At 36.6% G+C, this 22,938-nt stretch overlaps 1 protein-coding gene across 4 annotated transcripts in view; it reads left to right on the plus strand.

The window, feature by feature from the left end:
- The window catches only part of ths (thisbe), a 147,141-nt gene extending 132,223 nt beyond the window's left edge, over positions 1-14,918 (plus strand). For all 4 annotated transcript variants that reach the window (XM_034973113.2, XM_034973114.2, XM_034973115.2 and 1 more), the window contains 2 exons: positions 12,678-12,787; positions 12,972-14,918. In XM_034973113.2, the coding sequence (XP_034829004.1) occupies positions 12,678-12,787; positions 12,972-13,319 (458 nt within the window). In that variant the 3' untranslated portion in view covers positions 13,320-14,918. The remainder of the gene's footprint in view (positions 1-12,677; positions 12,788-12,971) is intronic.
- Positions 14,919-22,938: the final 8,020 nt, after the last annotated feature.

Below are 22,938 nucleotides of genomic sequence, written 5' to 3' on the forward strand. Positions count from 1 at the left end.
AAATACAGTTTTTATTTTTATTTGAAACTCAGAAAACGCTGTCAGCCATGATGTGACGTCATTAAATATGTAAACAACCAAATGTCATCCCTATTGACTAACGTAGTATCCATATATATAAAATTTCAAGTCCTGACTAACTTATATATCAACGCACAGCCTAAACATCTAAACGGCTGGTTCTAGATACATGAAATTTGGTGGGTGTGTTCTTTGTAGGTAAAGAGAAGGTATCCACTAGGAAAGGATTTTTTGAAATTCCACCCCTGAGTGGGTTAAATGGGGGTTTGAAATTTATGAAGTCCACGCGGGCGGAGTCACGAGCATAAGCTAGTTTTTATATATTTCTAAAAACTCATAGTAAACGTAAAAAATTATCGTTTTCTCTTTATAAATTGAATAAGTTATTAAGTAAGACTTACAACAAAGTGATCTTTGCAAAAATAAATTTGGGTTGCAGTCGTTAGTGATATAGGATCCCTTTAAGCAAGTCTTCGCGTGTTACGTATATTTATTTCACTGGGCACTCTAATCCACAACTTTCCTGTGGTCTTTATCGATGCGTTTTTACATTCTCGGATGATACAATAACGATAATTCCTATATTTTTCATGTTAACTAGTATAGTATAGAAGTCATGTTTATTAAACTTTGGGAAGTTATGGTGTTGTTTACAAATGCATGACGTCAGAGCACAGATAATCTATCGACCAAACATGGCCGACAGTGTTTTCACCTGTCTAAGAAAAAAATATTTTTAAATTAAAGTTTTACGGTTTTTAGGGCGCAAAAAAATATAGTGTTAATTTTTTTGATCTAATAGGACAAATATTAACCATTTAAGACCTACTTAAAAAAAGTGTCAACTAGCCTATTATTAGCATTTCGACTATCGAACACTTCAATCGAACTCGATTAAAAGAGTACCTAATGTACTAAAATATGTATCGTTCCATATAGGTAGGTACGTTTCAAGGCTTGTTTTACAATCAATTTAAGATTTTTTAATATAATATCTACGGGAAAGAAAATATATGTACATATAAATAGGTAGGTACCTATTTTTATTTTGTTAGTTACTTAAACTATTCGAATGCGAATCAATCGGTAATTTAAAGAAAAAAATATATAGGGAGATCAAAAATTAGGTTTTGTGTATACGTATCAAAAAATGTTAAGAACTTTTTAGAGGTTAAAATAAAAGATCAAGCTTAACAAGGCAATTGTCTAAAACCTGCATCAATCATTATTACAATCTCAATTGTTCTGATTAGTTGAATTTGTGCGACTCTTGTTGCAATCTTGGCGACTACATTTAGTAAGTAATATTTTCAGAATTAAGTTTTTTTTTTAATGTATTAGTGTAAGTAGCCGTTAGTTAATTTAATAAATAAAAAAAATAATAAAAAAAACACAATGCATTGTAGCCAATAGTGAGCGAGCGTTAACCAATCAGAGATGATTGCGATTGTGACATTGTAACTGTCATTCTCCCGCAATCGCGCAGCAGGTTTAAGATAATAAAGAATGCTTCAATAAGAGATGTAATCCGTGTTAACAGCTTAGTCTTTTTATTTCCTGCCGCAAAGGTGCTTTTGATGGTGTGTTTCCGTTGACACACGTCATTTCGTAAATAAATAAAAACTTAATTTGAGCCAGATATACAAATCATGTAAGCGTGTTCATGCACTTCACACTATTCATGACTGTATCAGCTTTTTAAGGGTGCACTGTTTTAGCTTCAAAATGCAAGTCAAGTATTTTGAAGCTAAAACTGACAGGTCTAAATCAAGTGCGATCTCTTTCCGCAGGGAGCTTTATAAAAAAGATAACAATACATTTAGACCTGTCATTTTAGATAGATAGTTTACAGATTGTGTACAACAGAATTTACCACAATATACACAATTTTACTCTTATTACTTATTTTTTAATCACAACTTTAATAGATATGGGAAAATAAATTAAACAATAACTAGAAACACGTTAGTAGGTAGGTACATACATATTAATTTTTTTTGAATAGTGTGCTGTAATAAATGAGGAATTAGATATTCTATTTACATACTTAAGAAGAGACTCTTTGTGAGAATTTACACCAAAAATGTATTTCAACGAGCATTTTCAAAGCGTCACAAACGGCACGATAAAAGAAACGTATTTCAACATTGGCAGCAAACCGTATGCCACTAAGGAAGCGTTGGAATTTAACTCAAGATTCCCCTCAAATGCCTACCTACCGCAGTGGAACCTTAGGATTAGCCGCTAACCTCTCTAATCTGAGAGTAGTCTAAACCGCTTCGCCGTGTTTGTGGACTCTACGTGGTATTTTTACTAGTTAACGTTTAAGTAAGATTAGTTAGGCGGTCTTAGTTACTCATACCATTCGTAATAGTGTTTATATCAGAATAGCGACAAAGAAAAATTTAATTGAGTTTTATTTTACGTGAATTACGGCCTTTTATAGTATAACGGAACGAAGCACACTACAAATATCTAATGGTTGTAGTATGATTTATGACATTGTATAAGTCCCACAAATTGCTAATGCGCGTGGCCGCCATTTTAGTTACGGTAGCACTGGACTAAAGTTTCGAGCTGATGGTATATTTTTATTTCGGCTAACGTCAAAATGACGTCATTTCGATGTTATTGAGACATAGTTCCAGCGCAATAGCGATTTGCGGGACTTATATGAATTAATATTGATCTCCACACAAAATAGTTTAGTTATCATTTCAATACTGACCAATCAAAGATAATGTTTTATACACATTCTTAAAACAAATATGTATGTGTCTGTAGTTTGCGGTTTGCCAGATCTCCATAAAAATGTGTAAATAGTTTCAAAGTCAAACGGGCTCAAAAATTTGTATATAAATCTTAAAGGCCGTATAATTTTAAAACTACACATTTGCACAAAAATCTAAAAAACTAGTTTTAAGCTCCGAAATATATTATCTACTTTTATTAGGCTTATGATTCAAATGAGAACCAAAGTACGTTTGTCTGGAGCGCTCTTCGAATGAAATCCTCTTAAGACATTCCACCCGAGCAAAGCCGGGGCTGGCCCACTGTGCCACCAGTCACATAATTCTGGTATGGAATATTTGAACTACATAATTATTATCCCTACTTAATTGATAATAATTTTACGTACCCAAACGTACGTGACAGGTTGAAATGGCAATCGGGAAGGGAACGCCCCGCACACCCGCAAAGCCCCCCGCGCTAACCCGGTGCGGGCGAGCGCGGGTGACTTGCGGGTGTTCGGGTCATCCCCTCGCCTCATACCCCGATTGCTATCTCAAGCTGTCGCGGACTATACTTATAATTTTTCTGTGAAACTATTGCCTACGACATTGTGTTGACTCTTGACCCCGTTATCTGAAGCTATCACGAGATGACGAGTATTACGCAAAAGTAAACTCCATATTCGATTTGTTTGGTACCACCCAAGGTCTCTCGAGATAACATTTTTTACGAGGGAATAATCAATTTTGATTAAAACATTATTTTAATTAAACATGCGGATCTCTGTTTGTTTGATAAGTTTTATTGATTTAAATGTTAATTAGTTTAAGGATAATTAGAGATAATTGGTTCGAAAAATATAATGGGTTAGAGTAAAAATTAGGCCCTGATAAACAGTAGGCATTACTTGTAACAGTTTACGTAATATAAAACAGGACAAAATTATATTAATGGTTGTAGATGGATACACATCTTAAGGTAGCTCAGTTCGGTGCTTTCTCCATACAAACGTAGGAGGGAAAATACAACAACATTCGATATTGTACGAACAAAACTAAGAATTATATCGATTTATCTCGTCATTATCTAGGTTTATTGATATATAAAATATTGAAAAAAATATTGATTTAAAAGTTACGAGGCTCAAAAGATTCCTATTTTAACACTAAATTAATGACAACTTTGGGCGTAAATAAATAAGATTAGGGATATGAAAATTCTAAAACAATTTATCATTAGACGTTGTTTATTTATTCATTACTTGAAATAACTTTACTTTGCAAACATAAATTCAGCAGTTTTTTCTCAAAAATACTTTTCCTAAACCCTTTTCGCGCGCTTGATTTCAGTGAAAATTATCGTGCCTCTCAACTTTCTCATACAATGTCAAGTGAAAAGCAAACATGTTACCCACGTGCGCTGCCAATTTCGGTCGAGCGTCCTGCGTCACCTTAAGACTTAAGAAGTTGGGATCATGGTGGCTTTGGCAGATAACACGCAAGAAAGACTCTTAAACTTTAATAGGTATGTCATGCATGGGTGTCTGGCGGGGGGTTGCCACGATACTAAGTGTCTGGCAATAAATAATATGATTTCTAATAGGTACCTACCTACTATTCCGAGGAAAATATTTTTAAAAAATGACTTTATACTTTGACGAAAGATTTTATACGTCTTTGTTAGCTGTATCTGCCAAATCCACCGTGATCCAAACTTCATAGTCGCTGACCATTCTTCCTTGTGTGGCACTGTAGAGTAGCAATTATTATTTAAAAAAAAAATTGACAACAATTTTTTTTTCTTGCATCCCCGTGGTGTAGTGGGTCAGCAGTGGCGTGCAGTTCATAGAGGCATAAAAGTACTGCTTACCCTAGTTGAAATGACCAGTGCCCATTTTTCTTTATGACCTGCCATTCAGTAGGTCTATATAAGGTGTATCTAAGGCCTATCTTACTAATGCTTACCCTGGTTTTAAACTCTGTGCACGCCACTGACTGTGGGTGTATGTACTAGATGTAATAAAGTAAGTATGGAGTAATAAAGAGGGCTAACCATCGAACGGACGTGTTTGAATTATCACCTACTATCGAACCTAGCAACACCTACTCTACAGCACAATGCGCATAGAAACTTTCAGCTTTCATAAAATAAAGAAGGTCTGGCCCTCGCGGGCTCGCTCTCTATATTATTAGTAGCATATTTACATTGGATAACCTATCTACCTACTGTGACAATTCGCCTTAAGTAAACATTCAATGTTAGTCGTAGTTACAGCGGTTGTCAGAAAATGCAGGTTACAAATAAGATTACATCGATAGAGTATTATCAGGACGATAGGCGGTCGTTGGCCGATTGGTCGGCCATTACGAATGGTCACGCATAGATCTAGAGGAAAATCTTTAATTAGAAATACTTTAACTCAAAACAAAGTAGGAAAGTCAAATGTTTTTTTCTATTCAGTTCCTTTGAACTCTTATTCTTTTTGAATATCTTTATATTTAAAAATGCAACTAGGTACTGACTCTAGGACATGGTCAATGAAAAATTAGCATTTTCTTAAAAAATCATAAAATAAAAATAAAATAAAATAAAATCTATTTATTCAAATAAACTTTTACGAGTGCTTTTGAATCGTCGGATGCATCTACCACTGGTTCGGAATGCCTTTTCTACCGAGTAGAACCAGCAAGAAACACAATTTAATGTCAAAACTAAAAATACACTATGAACTTATAACTTACCTACAAAATGTTATAGACTTAGAGAAAATAAGTTTTCGAATAGGCATAATAACTACTTCAGTCGTAATTTGAATTCCTCTTCACTCAATTAACCACAAGGAAGAAATTAATCCATTATTTCTTGTAATTGGGTATTACCGTGATAAGATAGACATGCGTTAATTCTTTTAAAAGTCATCAATGATTTTCGACGTTGAGATAAAGAGAGAGACCTACCTAAGAATTTCTGGATTCTTAAACAAACGATGTTTTAGGAAGACTTTTTCACTTCTCTAACGATATAGCACAAAACCGGCCAAGTACCTACGAGTCAGACTCGCGCACTGAGGGTTCAGTACTTTTTTTCGACATTCTGCACGATAAGTAAATCAAAAAATTTATGCATAAAAATAAATGAAAATCTGTTTTAGAATGTACAGGTAGCCCTTTCATATTATGATACCTTATTTGGTATAGTCATCTTACTTTGAAAATTTAAAATACCGATTATTTGTTCATGAAACCATTTTAAATTTTTTTTGAGATGTAACCACAAATCATGATAATGTTTTCGGATTTTTTCCTTTATTTGTGTTATAAGACCTATCTACCTGCCTAATTTCATGATTCTAGGTCAACGGGAAGTACCCTATAGGCTTTCTTGACAGACACGACAGACGTACAGACAGATAACGAAGTGATCCTATAAGAGTTCCTTTTTTCCTTTTGAGGTACCGTACCCTAAAACACCAAATACTCCTATAAATAAAATAGGATCAATATATTGTATATCCTTGTGTGAATACCAAGTAGCGTTTGATGAGTGTTTGACTGATAAAACACAAAAGTGGAGCGCGACAAATCACGTTTTAACCTCGTATCGAATGAAGAATGCGGTACTACGAAATAATCTGAACGCACACTACCGCGAGAAGTAGAAGAGCCGCAACAGAGCAACACAAAACGCATTTGTCGTTGCCAAATATGAGAAAAACGGATCAAAATGCTTTATAGGTACTAAAAGTAGTTTGGATTTTAGAAGCATAAGCACAAGAACAAGCCAAGTACTTATAAACATTTTTCTATAGTTGGAACCTGCTGAAAATGCTTTTGACGTAAGCAGCACGAGTCGATCCCATTGGAGGCACCGAATAACGGCGAGGTACATCGCAGCTTTGTAAACTTATAGGTATAAGTTTTACTGATTAGGCTGCATTAATGCAGCTAGTTTGATGTGCCAAGTATACGTTCAAATACAAAATTTACAACATTGCTTTCATGGCTGCACGTTGGTCAAACTTGTATGTACAAAACTTCAATTTTAATTTTATTTATAACTTTATGTACCTATACTTACTTGTAGCTACTCTGATTTGGCGCGTCTAACGCGACTGACTCATGCTCCATCCAAAACATATTTATTGAAAAATTGCGTGACATTTCTGAGGATTGGCGTCAGTTGTGCCCCTCGATCCGTTTGCGACCTGAGACAGTGTGCGATCGACTGTAAAGAAAATTGTAGCGCTGCGTTATGAATCTACATGAGGAAGAGAAAACTTATTGTTTTCCGTAACGCCCTTTGCTATACAAAAGGCACAACAATTGAGTAAGGGTGAACACACATTGTGGAAGACGGACAGATGACTTTTACATCAATGTAAGGCAGTCAAAAACTACAGCCTGAAACGGGAAACAATCAGAAGCGTTGATAGCTGAACGGTTAAAAGATCAAATTCAAAGGTCAAATGCTACTTAGTACATTTGACGCAGGCAGCCGTATTTTTCTTTGATGTTACGTCACCATTAGCCTAATATTTGCCATATCTTCGATTCAAGATCAAACCGAGAGTTCCATCATCCTAGTTGTTGAATATTTTGATTCCTCAAATTTTCCCTACAACAAATATTATAATCTTACTTGAAAGACATAAAATCTAAATCTATGTATACCTATAAAAGAAAAAGCTGACTGACTGATTGAGTGACTGACTAATTGACTGATCGATCAACACACAGTTCAAATTACTAGACGGATCGGATTGAAATTTGGCATGCAGATAGCTATTATGACGTAGGTATCCGCTATGAAAGGGTTTTCAAAAATTCAATCCCTAAGGGGGTAAAGTAGGGGTTCGAAATTGGTATAGTCCACGCGGACAAACCCACAGGAATAAGCTAATTAGATGTACAAGATAACCTATTTTTTAGAGGAAATACTCATATCTACGTAATATGTCCGCATACCTACCATCGGCTTCTAAGCGCATCCGAGCGTATGAAAAGTATCTAAGAATCATAAATACTTCCAAGTAAAAGTGAAAATTTATGGAGGCGGTGCGATCAAAGAAAATGTTTACTCTGTCGTGTGGAGATTACGTGTTTTCAAAAATTAGCCTACGTAGGTATAATACAGAGTATGTAAAGTACAGAGGTTGGTCAATGTTGACGTTTTTCTTGTTACGAAAGATATATAGCCCATTGGCGTGCCGGTGTTTGTCTGTTTCGGACAAGTGTTTGTGTCGGTGCGCGAGTGACCCCACACACAACGCTTTGACAGTAAGCTAGAGTACGGTACTTTCAAAGTTCTACTTAAACTTAGCTGGCATTTACTTCAGCTGATATTTAATATGCTCGTAGCTTCAAACGCATTTGCGCTGTGCTGCGCGACGCGGCAGGCGCCTCTGCTCCATACAGACTCATATACCTACTTAAACTATATTTGCCGCACCGCGTCGCGTCGCGCATCGCAGCGTAACGCGGTGTCCTGCGTGAGCGACGAATACTACGCGACGCGACACTGCGAACGCGACGAACGCGAACGCGGTCAACTCAACGGCATACCGTGCTTGCGGCCTATATGGCAGTCCGCGGCGAGACGCAGACTGCCATATACGCATTACGTCACGTCGTCGTGTCGCGTCGCGTCGCGTCGTATCCGTCGCTCGTCGTTTGGACCAAAATATTCTCATATTTTTTGCCTTATGTCTAGTTCACTCTGCTTGTTTGTTAAGGCTACGCACTACTTCGTAATCTAAATATATATGTAAAAGGAAAGGGTGACAGACTGACTGACTTCGTCCGCGTGAACTACACAAATTTCATATCCCTATTTTACCCCTTTAGGGGTTGAATTCTTTCATAGTGGATGCCTACGTCATTATAGCTATCTGCTTGCCAAATTTCAGTTCGATCCGCCCAGTAGTTCGAGCTGTGCATTAATAGAGCAGTCAATCAATCAGTCATTCAGTCAGTCAGCTTTTACTTTTACATAGATATGTTTTTTATACCTATTATAATAAAATGTAAAATAATAATATTATTTAGCATTAACTAAGTACATACTTAAAGTTAAGTAGCAAGGCAAGTTGATAGCGGCACGTTTTATTAATTTATATCAGTCATTCAGAATAAACAAACGTTACGAATTTTTCAGAGATCAAATAATGAACCAGCGTGTTATCAGTGTTTGCGAAGACTAGGTATAAGTATATTATCATGAAACAAACATCTTTAACGACTTAAACAAAAAATAATTAAAAACATCTGTACAATCGTTGATACAGTCATTGCAGACACTGTGTCTCGATGTTCAGTCATTTCAGTGAAAAATGAAAAAATTCCAAGCCTTTACATAATTATGTAATACTAGCTTATGTTCGCGACTTCGTCCGCGTGGACTACACAAATATCAAACCCCTATTTCACCCCCTTAGGGGTTGAATTTTCAAAAATCCTTTCTTAGCGGATGTCTACGTCATAATAGCTATCTGCATGCCAAATTTCAGCCAGATCCGTCCAGTAGTTTGAGCTGTGCGTTGATATATCAGTCAGTCAGTCAGTCACCTTTTCCTTTTATATATTTAGATAAAAAGATAAAACTCACGAAAATCGTTTTTTTTAATACATTATAAGCGCATGCTTGACCACGATCACACCTGATGGGAAGTGATGATGTTGGCTAAGATGGGACGCGTTTGCCTAGAAGGTGCCTATTCACTTTTGTTTTAAAGATACTACCCGGATTATAATTGGCAGGAAACACTGATATCGAAAGATTATTCCCGGCGTAAGGAATGCGTAGCAAAGCGTATCATGATATAAGTATGCAACCGATATAATAGTAGGTATAGGTAGTAGGTACCTAATCAGTACCCATATTATAAATGCGAAAGTGTGTTTGTTGATTTGTTGGTTTGTTGATTTGTTGGTTTGTCCTTCAACCACGTCGCAACGGTGCAACCGATTGACGTGATATTTTGCATGGGTATAGTTAAGGACCTGGAGAGTGACATAAGCTACTTTTTACCCCGGAAAATCAAAGAGTTCCCACGGGATTTTTAAAACCTAAATCCACGCGTACGAAGTCGCGGGCATCAGCTAGTATCTATATAAATAAAGAATTTTTTGCGGAGTTCGCAAGATGACAAAGTCTGGGTGTGAAAAATGCACTTCACATAAGCGTCTCCTCTTCTAACAAGAGAGCTCGGTCTATGCGCTATGCGCACAATTCTAGACAGGGCTTGGTTACTTAGCTGTCTAGCACCTTTTTGTGTGCAATTTTGCGTAATAAACGATTATTATTATCACGATTATAACTCTTCGCGTCTGTATATTTGAAATGGCTAATCTCGAAACTTTTCTGATTTTTTGTATTCCAAAGAAGGTACTAGATATAATGCATAATTTAGGTCAACCGAGCAAAGACTAAGTCACCTATTTATCGATATGGGCATGAACATGGTAGCATCCCATTTGACTGTTGTTTCAATGGTAATTCACGGAAACGGCAATATAGGTCAAAGAATCTGGCAAAAGGTATCAGAAATGTCATTCCATTAAACCGTTAAAACGCGTTATCACTTTCACGCACTCACAGAAACTATCGAAATTATAACAAATTTATGTTCTTGAAGCACCGGCCCCATGCATTTTATTTCTTTTAATGTTAATTGAAATGACATGGTCGGTGTCACAGGCGGTCGTCTGTACTTTTTATTTTTATTAATTCTCTTTTTAGTGTCCCATCGGGTTTGGTCATCGAATTCCATACTCGAACTTTCCTCTTTCATGTTATCTAATCGATGACCGGGGTAGGCTTACATGTCACTGATTTTGATGACATGGGAACTCCCTTTTATTGCTCTTCTTGTCTCTAAAAGTTATCAGGGACGAAGAAAAGATATTTTATACGCATTTGGTTTGAAGAAATAGGTCATACGTGGGTATACCGTATATTATGTTTCTTGACTTTCATAAAACATAGTAAAATGTGTTTTGAGCGACGAGTTCCTTGGTTTTAGTGGATTTTACACCTATCTTAATATCCAGAAATAGAAAGGTTAAATACCACGCACTGGTTCGGAATGCTCTTGCTACCAAGAAGAATCAACAAGAAACTCGGTGGTTGCGCTTCATAATATTATATTGAAAGATACCTTAAGCTTAATAGCTAATACATTTCGCCTAAGACATCAAGCTAATTCTGAAAATAAACAAGTTAATTTTATCTAAGGAATCACCTGCGTCATTGAATTAATATTTAAGTAAACAATAGATTTCATGAACATTGAACTTCCTACATATCAATGTAAATAGGTAACAATGAGATCGCCGAATTAAAAAATATTTTGGATATTTAAGCTTGCACAGAATACATTTTTATTCTTATCTGTTTTATTCGTTTTATTTGTAGGTATTTAATCTTGCGATAAATCTTATGAAACTTCTTACATGAGTTTCAGTCTGATAATTTGAACTTCAAAGTTGTCACTGTTATTTCTCTGTCCCCGTGTCGTGTTCCCCATAACTGAGAGTCAATATGACCACTTCCACCAAGGATTCTATTGACAACGATACAAGCAAATCACCCTTGCTTCTTTTGCGACAGACTTCGTTAACCTTGCTAACTTAAACTAGCTTGATAAAATAAATATTAGGTATGTTCTATGTAACCCTATCTTTTTCAATCTTGTATTCATTGTCCAGCAATAGATTAATATTTATAGAGGGTTTATTTTTGTATATTGTAAGTGTTCAAATATCATTAACGATTAGTTTGTTGCACCTATGACTTTCTCGATTCTGTATGAGCATATTAGTAATTGAATTTATTATGTGACCACAGGCGGCGAGGTTTCAAATGGTTACTTATGAGTTACACGGATGGAGTGTAACTATCCGTGTTGTTAGAAGTGATTAAAAATTCCTTGGATTTTTAAACACTGTAATTAATTTCATGAATTAATAATAGAGTAATACACGCGATCTAAGATAAATTTAAAGCACTTTTCTATCTCCTATTCCATATTCAAATTAATACACAAATACAATATTATAAATAGGTACTTTCTTTCTGATTTTTACGAAACAGTGTTCAGATACAGCACTTTAACATAATATGGGGATAGTTGATTACTATTGTTTTAGTTTTTGTAAACCGTTATTCTACTCTAAATGTGCCGGGATCGATCTCTGACTTTTGAAAGTTATATCCATTTTCTTCTTGCTGGTCCTTCTCGATAGAAAAGGCATTCAGAACCAGTGGTAGATGCATTTGACGATTCAAAAGTACTCGTAAAAGTTTAGTTGGATAAAAAAAATTCTATTTCTATCCAAGCAATAATATTAGTTAAATTTAACGATTAACGAAAACAATGCGAGGAAGCCTGCATATGTGAGAGTTCTCTACAATGTTCTTAAAGGTTTGTAAAGTCTGCCAATCTGCATTTGGCCAGCGTGGTGAATTTCTTATTCCGAGAAGATACTCGCGCTAGTAGGCCGTCGATGGGTTGATGATTTTATTTATTTTATTTTATTTATTTTATATCTAATTAGAACGGCAGTGCCACTTACACTAACTAGATGATTAATAATAAATTTAAATACGAATAAAGGTACAAGAAAAAAGACATAAAATACATAACGATAAAAGATCAAAGAATTTTGAATATGTACGCTGAGAACATTGAATGACATATCCATGCAATGCTCTCAGCGTACTTCAGTAACTCCCGAACCAGTATTATAGACCCATCATTAAATGGGTCCCATTGAGCATTATTGTCCAAAAGCGCGTTGAATGAAGCTAATGAACGGGGTATAGGTGACATAGATCTAGATGATGATACTTCAGTAAGGATAATGAAAGCCTTAACAAATATTATGTACGTAAAGTTAACCTGTGAACCATTTCTTTTGTTGCAGCGAATCTCACTCTCATCTCACGCGGCTCAAATCTGGACCTGCTCATCCACTCTCCCACACACGACATGTACCTGTGCTTCAACCGCTCCCGCTTGATCGGCAGGCGATTGGTAAGATCATTTAATAATTCTTTTATTTTTTACCCTTTGTTTTCTTGAAGTTTTTAAACGTGCTCGTTGGTTGACGATACCTACTTTCTCTTATAATATGCAATAGGCATACTCCCCTTTTTCCACAAAAATATTCTTTCTACTTTGTATCCAAGAACTAATAAAAGCTTTTTGTTGTCAACAGTCGCGATTCCAAGCAGAAAGACAACCGACCTGTTTATTCAAAGAAGAATTCGTAGACGGTTACAACCGTTACCACCTGGTGCGGAACGAAGACCGATACATAGGATTCAACAGGAGAGGTGGCCAGATGAGGCGCGGAAAGAGCCAAATCCCCCAGCGACAACAGGAGTGCTTTTCATTCCTGAAAATAGCTCCCGAATTCAATATAGAAATCCACAATGATATCCTCGCCGGCAACAAGCCCCGGCGCAGGCCTCGGCCCCCGTCGCGGAACTCCCTCAAGCCCTCCTGTCGCGTGCGGCACCACCACGGCAGGCATCAAAGGCGAAGGCTCTGTGAGGGCACGTAGATGTCTCGTCTCATCGTTTGCAGCTCATTTACGCTTCAACGCTTCACGCGTTCCGTTGCCAGCTGTCGATGGACCCTGTGATGTGAGTGGACAGAGTATTAGTCAACTACCGCAGTATTATTACAGTGACGAGGACTGGATAGCGTTAGGTGAGCGCTCGGCCGCGGCGTTTCAAACGTCATGAATGGTAGCTGAAGCGAGAGAGAGAGCAAACATTTGAATGGGGAGAAAAAGTCGAGCCGGGACGACGTTTGAAGCTGTGAAATTCCTTAAGGTCGTGTAACATTGTGGCGCTCGTTTGCTCTTCTGCCTGCGCTCAGACTCATGCTCTAAAAGGAAAAAAGTTTCCTGTAGAGAGAGCAAATAGTAGTCTCGCTAGTCACGAGTCTTCCGACAGACCACCGCTGAACTTTGATGCCTGTGCGCGACGAGGAACTATGCGGCGCGCACCGACCGGGTGCCAGATAGTCGAACAGAATCGTCCGTTCCTTACGAGCGACGTAGGTACCTACCCTTTGAACGTTTCAGTTTACGAACCTCGATTGCTCCGGCTGGCTCGCCATAGTGTAGTTACAGCGCCTTTACGCCAATTCTCAGTGTATTATTATTTAATGCTTTACTGTTAATTTAGTACAGATCGTGTTATCTGCTTGTAAATATAATAAACGTGTCTACTTATTTATCAAAAATAAATACCTTAATCAAAATTTGTAAACGTAGATGTTAGTGTAAAGTTGTATTAAAATGTTTTGTATTTAATAGTCCGACCAACTGCTCTCTTGTGATTAGCCACAGTCGATAATGTTCTTATGACATAGATTTTTTCTGCCTCTACCAAAACACCTTCCTTAATGTTTTTTGTTTCGGATTAAACTTTGAATTGGATTAATGTATGATTTTGAGCGGTTTTGTACATATTATTTTTAAGTGTTTGTCTGAGAGTGATAGGTTTGAATCTCTTCTCGTCCTTATTCTAACTTCTCGATGTAAAACGGTGTCTTGATTATTTATTTGAAAAATAAATTTAGAAAATATTAGGTTGTTCGTAAACAAAATATAAAACTGAATAAAGAGACATCATCTATCTGTTTTGCGCCGACGAAATAAATGAATGAATAAAGGACATTGTAATATTTAATATTTGAATAAGATCTGTGCCATAGTGTGGTGGCAGTGTATGACCTTGTGTTCGCATTGTGTTTAGTGTGTTAAGTTTATGTCTGTAAACTATGAGTAGATAAAATTGTTTAAACGTAAGACAAATAACAGATTATAAATCATAATATATCCTACGCCCAGTGTCTATTTAAATTCCAGTATTTTGTAAAACTTTGATGTTGCTGTAACCATTTAGTGAGCGTCGCTTTCGTTTCATTCTGATGGAACATAATAATTAATATGAAAGACATAGATACATTCCAAACGAAATGTAAAAATAGTTTACGATATATACGCTTAAATACACAATAAATTTGTTATAATAATATGACACTGTTTGTGTAACGCCGTGTCTATATTTATAATTATTCAGATGCTGAAAACGAAATCATATAATTGCTAAGAAAAATTATGAAATTAAATCATATTTAACTCGCATAATCATTTTTGTTATTTTTCTCCTTTTACCTTGATACCTTTACCGTACCTTTTATAAAGAGGGTGGTGGAAAGTGGGTGGAGGAAGGCTGTGATGGCGCTCTTTGGGAATGGCTTATTTTCACCAGTGGACGTCCGACTCCGCAGGCTGAAATGATGATGAAGATCTCCTTAGTATAATCTAACTAATCTATAATCTCCTTAATACCGAAAAATAGCAGTTAAGCAACGTATTATACTGATAACCTAACTAAATGGTTATTTTATGGTTAAAAAAAAAATTAAAGGGACAAAACACGTCAAACAAAACGTAAGAAGTTTCAAGATGCTCTTCAGTATTTGAGGCTAAATCAAGCAATTATGCAAAAAGTTCACTAAACTAAGTACTATAAATAAAAGTAAAGAAAATCTATTTAATATACTGAGAAGATTAACCTATGACAACAGTCCTTTGTAAGTTGTAATGGTACCTACTTACACCAAAATTCCTCATAACATAACATTTTAACATATCGATGTATTTGACAGGGTCAGTATATATCGCATTTTATGCCAAAGATGTTTGTAAAGATTAGGCAAATGCTTGGCTTTTTATTATCGGATTAAGCTCATAACTTTGAAATCGACGCCTTTCTGTAAAGAGTCAAATTCTTTGATGACTGGTCGACCTGACATTTATTAAGCAACACAATTTTACTTACAAAATGGTTCATCACAAAATAACAGTTAATTTAATTTTGATACTAATATGCCTACCCACCTTTATATAAAAACTAAAAATTTGACAGTTTATAAGTGATATGTAGCTATTATGTCGAAATATCGATTTGGATAGGACGGTATAGGAACAACAATATTACAATACTGAGTTTAATTTGAAAATTCGTAAAAAAATTGGACCTTGTGCTTATTTTATGAATAACCAACTTAATCAACTCCGCGCCGTCGTAAAACTGATCTTTAACATTAGTCGGTATAAAAAAAAATTCTCCGAGAGGCACTATCTTAATTATCTAGTGAGAATTTAAACAAAATCTGTTCAGCACTTCTTGAGTTTAGGGTTTCCAAACGACAGATACCGTAGGCTGATTTAATGCCTCCTAGGTATAGAACTATTGATTTATTTTTCGAAGCCAGCAATTTATCGATGTAGGTAGCCGGTTGGTAACCAAAGGGCAATTCCAATAATCTGACCGGAAGAAGCCGTTTACGGGAGAAATTTAACTTGAAAAACAAATAGGGTGAGTATAACTAACAGGCATGATGCCGCATATGCGTGCGTTCTGCGATTAGCACCTAGAGGCGCAGAGTAGAAGGGGAACAGAGGTAGACAATAAAGAAAGTATTTTGTGTTTTGAACATTTTCACGGAATGTTTCTTGCTCAACAGCAGCGGATCGACGTGATTTTTTGTGCGAATATAGTTAAAGACCTTAAAAGAAAAAAATGTAAATATCTATCATTATTATTGATAGGTAGAAATCCCATCATCCAGCATGGGCGTACCGGTAGGTAGGTATAGTAATCACATTTCACGAAGGCCACTCAGTCATACTTGTGTTTTAAGTCGTATCGGTATACGTTAGGTACATAGACTAAATGTGTGCGTTTGACAGTGCTTGCTCGCGACTGATTGGTCCGACATGCAAGCACACTTACGCAATGACCATGTAAACGACGTTACCACAAGTAAAGTTCAGTAGCCTTCGTGAATTGCAAGAACTGCATCATAATTTTATATCCTATTCGTAATCCTAAACTAAATAGATGGGCATCTAAAGGTGATCGTACATCTATCTATACAATATAAAATTATTAACCGCGCACGGGATTTTTTAAAATCCACACGCGGCCAAAGTCACAGGCATCATCTAGTTACTAGTTATACATCTAGTCATAGTCAACTTTACATCGAGTAAAATTTTCCACAAAATAAACTTTAAGTAGGTACCTAGTCCTCGGCACTCTTCAACTAATTCAACCGTTGATTTTCCTTCGTTTACATTATGCAATACGTGCAATAGGTGCATGTAAATAAAGTATACATATTCTTACTAGTATAGTAAACTTGGTAGACGATCGTAAAACGTCTTTCGTCTTTGTGATGATACCATTAAGTTTATCAAGGACCGAGACGAACGCGACGCACGTACTAGTGTCGTATTTCTTGCTTTTGAATTTAATAAATATTATTACTTTATTATAAACTAGGATAAAAATAATGACGTACGCTGAAAAAATAGTAAAATCCAACAAAGATTTACAAAGTTACAGGCATTTTCATTTTGGATAGGGAGGGTTTTCTACCCCTTGCTCGCAAAACGAAAATTTGTATGAAACCGCACGAAGGTACTATGGCATTAGTGAGGTGTGACGTCAAAATGCTATATCGCTATCTCTGTCTAATCAAAAATATTTAAATGCTTATAACTTTTTTGTTATTTGATCGATTTAGTTAGTTTTTTCAATTTACGTCATTATTTTTATCCTAGTTTATAATTAAGTAATAAAAAAATTAGAGTCAAATACCCAATTTGTTAATCCTGTTCCTTGTAGGTACTATTATATTATTACTATAGTACATTCATCATCATCATCATGATCAACCCGTTGTCGGCTCACTGCAGAGCACGGGTCTCCTCTCAGAGTGAGAAGGGTTTGGCCATAGTCTACCACGCTGGCCATGTGCGGATTGGTAGACACTATAACATTGATATACCTATATTTATACTCTTGATACCAATGATTATGTACAATATGTAAAAAAAAGTAGATAATGTGCTAAAGTGAAGACTTTTAAAATTAAAAAATCAAATTCAATCTTGGATTAGCTGGTACTGGACTCTCTTACTATTATCTGGTTTGAAAAGAACTTTATTTACTAAAACTAGGTACTTAGATACCCTAATTTTAAAAAAAACGCAATCTTCACGTCTCAAAAAAAAATGTCGATAAGTAATATACATGACGAACAAAACACGAAGATAATAGGCCTTATTCAAAAGGAAAATGTGTATACATTTTCATCAATTCTTTGTCCGTGTAGTGACGTAAACACATAGGTATTTATCATTTTTTTAACGCTTATTTAATAATGTTACGCTTCTAATTTGTTTCTCGAGGACATTGTTATCTCACATCTGGGATTCTTTACAGCAATAAAGCCGGTTCATAATTATTTTAATCAAGAAACTTAACAGAAACTCGCGACTCTGTTTACGAAATGCTTACTGTGCATAATATAATTTTTTTTCATAAAGGCATAAGGTGCATTTTCCCACGTGAAAAAATTTAACTAACTTAAATGATTATTGTTATAATTAATATACAGAATTGAAAATATTATGTTCTTGTGCCTATTCGAACGCTTTTACCTACGTACTTAAGCAATATAATGTTCAAATCTAAATAATAGGCATTTTCTTAGTAGAATTTTTCTTAACAATTTTTACATTACTTGCTTGTTTTTACGTTGCCTATTGGCTACGCTTATTTGCCAGGGTAATTTAAATCAAGCAGAAAACAAAGTATTTAAACTTATTTATACCCACTTAAATGTTAGGTACATTAGTTGAGGTGGCTGCATACCTGCAATATACCTACTCTACATCAAGCATGACAAGCCTACAATCCTACAATCATTTTGTGCACGCGTGCTAGTATGTCCAAGAACTTGCGAATCTCGCTTACAGTCAGGTATATTATGTAAGGTACTACTTTAAAACTTTGCTCAGTGCCTTCTAGTTTTCTACTGTAGGCACCAATCAAATAAGATATCAAGAGATTGATAGATTTCGATAGTGTCGACTCTAGTTTTGTCTACTCTATATTTTTGTTAGAGGTAGAGGCAGATATAATTTATTTGTATAAGGAGATTGTATTACCTCTACGATCTCCTCAGTTCTGCTTTGATATTATGAAGATAGCTTATTTTACCCCACAATACTAGTTTCTTCTGTTATAAATCTATCCTGTATTCCAGCTAGAGGTGGATAGATGTGATTCTATTTGTCGACACTCACGTGCACTGATGTAGGTGCTAACTAGTTCATAGGGCGGCGAAGGTACAGGTGTGTTTGTGGAGGGTAAAAAGGTAATATGATATACCTAATACATGTAATATTTATGATCGATATCGATGAATGTAATGGCAAGTTCGAAGCATTAAAATCGAGCTATTAAGAAAAGTTGTCTATAGTTAAATCCTGGAAGTAGGTAAGGATTCAGCAAATGCGTGGCGCAAATTTAAATATGTATATAAGTTTCGGTTATCTGACGTTTAGGTATAAAAGCTTTATAGCTTTTATAAACGTCGTGTCTCAAAAGCTTATCCACGCGGCTAAGCCTAGCCATACAGCGAGGTAATAGTACCAGTGGGCACAATGACTATTTGTATGGTTAGTCAACAACATTTCCTGGACGGAGTATAAGACCAACGTCTCGATTTTAAATACATTAAAAATCAAGATGCGGCTGTCCAACATCTATCTGTCGGCGACGGATGTTCAACTACTTCTGTCATATTGCTGGGAAAAACACGAGTAGCATAGAGAAATTGTTGATCACTGGCAAGATCGGAGGAAAGAGACCCCGCGGACGAAGCCCGAGACGTTGCTTGGTCCGACCAGATACGAGAAGCGGTCGACAATGCCTTCCGCACGGCCTCCAACAGGGAAAAATGGGGCAATATCGCGAAGAAGGTGATATCTCGAGGGAGCCACGATCCTCCAAATTGAGGGACCGACGCTAGAAGAAGAAGAACGATAGTAAGAATATATTTTTTGTAAATATTAATTTTTAGTGATAAGATTTTTTAACAAAATATATAAAATCTTGTTACTGAATAGGTACCTACCTACATAAGGTTTTCTTTAAAATACTCACCGTAACCAACTGTTAATCGAAACTCATGATTCTGAGACTAACTAGTTAAGGTCCCTGCTAACTGTTAGTTCAAACACAAGCCGGTATTTCTCTACCTGGTCATGATGAATCGAGATGGCGTTTTAAACCATTCATTTGGACGTATTTTTAAAAATTATTATTAGCTACCATTTTTACGTTTAAAGATATATAATCATCTGAGCCGTTTATAAAAAATTCCAAAATACTATAAACAAAAATAGTATATAATTTCGACACATTTGAGTATAGTTTAGTACTTATTAATTTAATTATAGACTATGCATACAAATATAAGCAGATCATAGCGTCTGGTAGTCCAATTTAGTTTGCATGCAATATTACAGTAGTATTGCAAAAATTAGATCTAGCACAAAATACCTATCTAGACTACTAATTTTAAGCTCGGTGTGTGGTAAGTTATATGTACCTATTTATATAATATGAATCAAGAACCTTTATTAAAGATATTTTATATACAAAAACCGGTCAAGTGCGAGTCAAGTGATATTTAAGCACATGACTCCGAAAAGTTAGAAATGATTGACCGGGATCGAGCCCCCGACCTCCAATTAGGAGGCGGACGTCCTAACCACCTAGGCTATCACAGCTGCGAGTGAGCATCGGAAAATCGAACATAAGTACCTAATATTCGCAAATGCTTGTCGCGAGGCTGCTCGAGAGGCTTAGGCGAATATAATGTTTGCTAAACTCTTCATTCTGATTGTAATAGACGGCCAACGAGGGGCGAAATTATTACGTGAAGCTTTCTCCTGCGGTATGGTCACTGTTTGATAGATCACAACCTTGGTTTGTCCTTCAACGCAGTAATGGAACAAAGCATCAACGTGAGTTTTTCATTAAAAATATAAATAGCGACCAGACGGGTCGCCTGATGTCAAGTGATTATTTTGCAGTACCTACGAGAAGAACCGCAAATTCGTTGCCGACTTTTCAGGAATTTACCCCCTTTTGAACAATTCCATGTTGAAATCGAACGGGAAATGCCCCGAAAGGATTTTTTTGCATGGATGTTTTAGTTAAAGACCTGAAAAGTGGCCTACAGGCTACTTTTTAATCCAAAAAAACGAAAAGTTCTCACAGGATCCACAAGGATGAAGGTGCAGGCAGAGAAGCTAGTCTAGACAGTCTAGTATGGGCAGAATAATTTGAAGAAAGGTAACGAAACTTTGTTCGCGTTATTTATTTTCGTAACTGATGTGCACGGAAACGTCTTGAAAATAGGTAGATACGGCATAGGTAATTAAGACAAAAGTCATTTCAAATTCCAAATTCTACGGCTATACGTTATCACGCCACGTCCTTCAGGCATACGTACCTATTAGCTGGTGAACGCACATAACTGGCGTATAAATAGTACGGTACACTTTTAACAAAAGGCTATTAGCCATTATCTTCGTGATGCTCTCATCGCCAGCCCACTACAGAGAACGAGTCTTCTCTCACGTTGGCCATACATTTTATTTATTTATTTAGATAAAAGTTGGCCCTTGACTGCAATCAATGCGGGCTAACCTGGAAGGGGTATGGCAGTTATTTTTTTATTATACCCACACCCCTTTGGTTTCTACACGGCATCGTACCGGAACGCTAAATCGCTTGGCATAATGATATATGATCAAGTTTATCGGTAAATTAAACTATCAGTTGACTGGACGCCGCTTCAAGTCCGCTGCTAACTTGACGGTAAACTTGATCGTGTATAGCCATCGTCAGAATGAGAAGGGATAGTTCACCACGCTGGACTTCACACGCCTTTGAGAACATTATAAAATAGTCTCAGGTATGCAGGGTCACGATGTTTTCCTTAACCGTTAAAGCAAGTGATATTTAATTGCTTAATATGCATATCATCATCATGATCAACCCATCGCCGGCTCACTACAGAGCACGGGTCTCCTCTCAGACTGAGAAGGGTTTTGGCCATAGTCTACCACGCTGGCCATGTGTGGATTGGTAGACTTTACACACCTTTGAGAATATTATGTAGAAATCTCAGGCATGCAGGTTTCCTCACGATGTTTTCTTCCACCGTTAAAGCGAGTGATACTTATCTAATTAATTAAAACGCACATAACTCCGAAAAGTTAGAGGTGCGTGCCCGGGATCGAGCCCCCGACCTCCGATTAGAAGGCAGACGTCCTAACAACTAGGCTATCACAGCTTGATCAAAATGAATATAACTAAGAAAAATTTGAGATGCATGCCCGATTCGAACCTCCAACCTCCTGATTAGGAGGCCTAATCAGGAGGAGGAGAAAAGCCTTCACTCTTCACCAATAGACTATCGCCGCTTTTCATATATTGCGGTACAATTTCCAAAATTCCACGGTGAAGGTTGCCGCGTCTCGGTAAACACCCTCAGCCATTCAACCCTACCACTCGAGCTTGACAAAAAATACTCCACTCTCAGTAAATATTGAGCGTCCACTGTGGGGTGTGGTATAAAATACAAGTGACGGCGTGGAGAGGCTTTGTTATTTACTCGTAAGTTAGCCCTTGACTGCGATTTCACCTGGTAGTGCTGATTCGAGCTACTTTGAACAGGATTTTTGTTAAAGCCATAAGTACCTCCTATCGGTTTTCACATGGCATCGTACCGGAACGCTAAATCGCTGCGGCACGGCTTTGCTTGTAGGGTGTTAACTAGCCACGGCATCAGCCTTCCACCAAACCAGACCACAGACAATTTGAAATTATAAATTTCCAAATTGCTCCAGCCAGTAATCGAGCCTGGGCTCTCCCATTTATAAGACCACAACACTCACCACTGCGGCAGAGAGGTGCAGAGGGAGGATGGCGTATAAAAACTTGTTCTTGTTCACACTTACAAGTAGTTACTTGCCATCTAATTTCTTATAACTTACTTAAAAGGTAAACTAATCACATCTCATAGAAACAAAAAAATCTGAGTTAATCTCAAGTCTTGCCAAAAGATGTTTATTAAAAAAATTCCAAATATTATTAGAGTGCCTGGCATAGCGCATCGCTTAACCTGCCTGAGAGTTCTCTATACTTTAATATATAAAATTCAAAGTCCTGACTGACTGACTGACTGATATATATATCAACGCACAGCCTAAACCACTGGTCCTAGAAAGA

The sequence above is a fragment of the Maniola hyperantus genome, chromosome 11, assembly GCF_902806685.2.
Source record: "Maniola hyperantus chromosome 11, iAphHyp1.2, whole genome shotgun sequence".
Taxonomy (NCBI): Eukaryota; Metazoa; Arthropoda; class Insecta; order Lepidoptera; family Nymphalidae; genus Maniola; species Maniola hyperantus.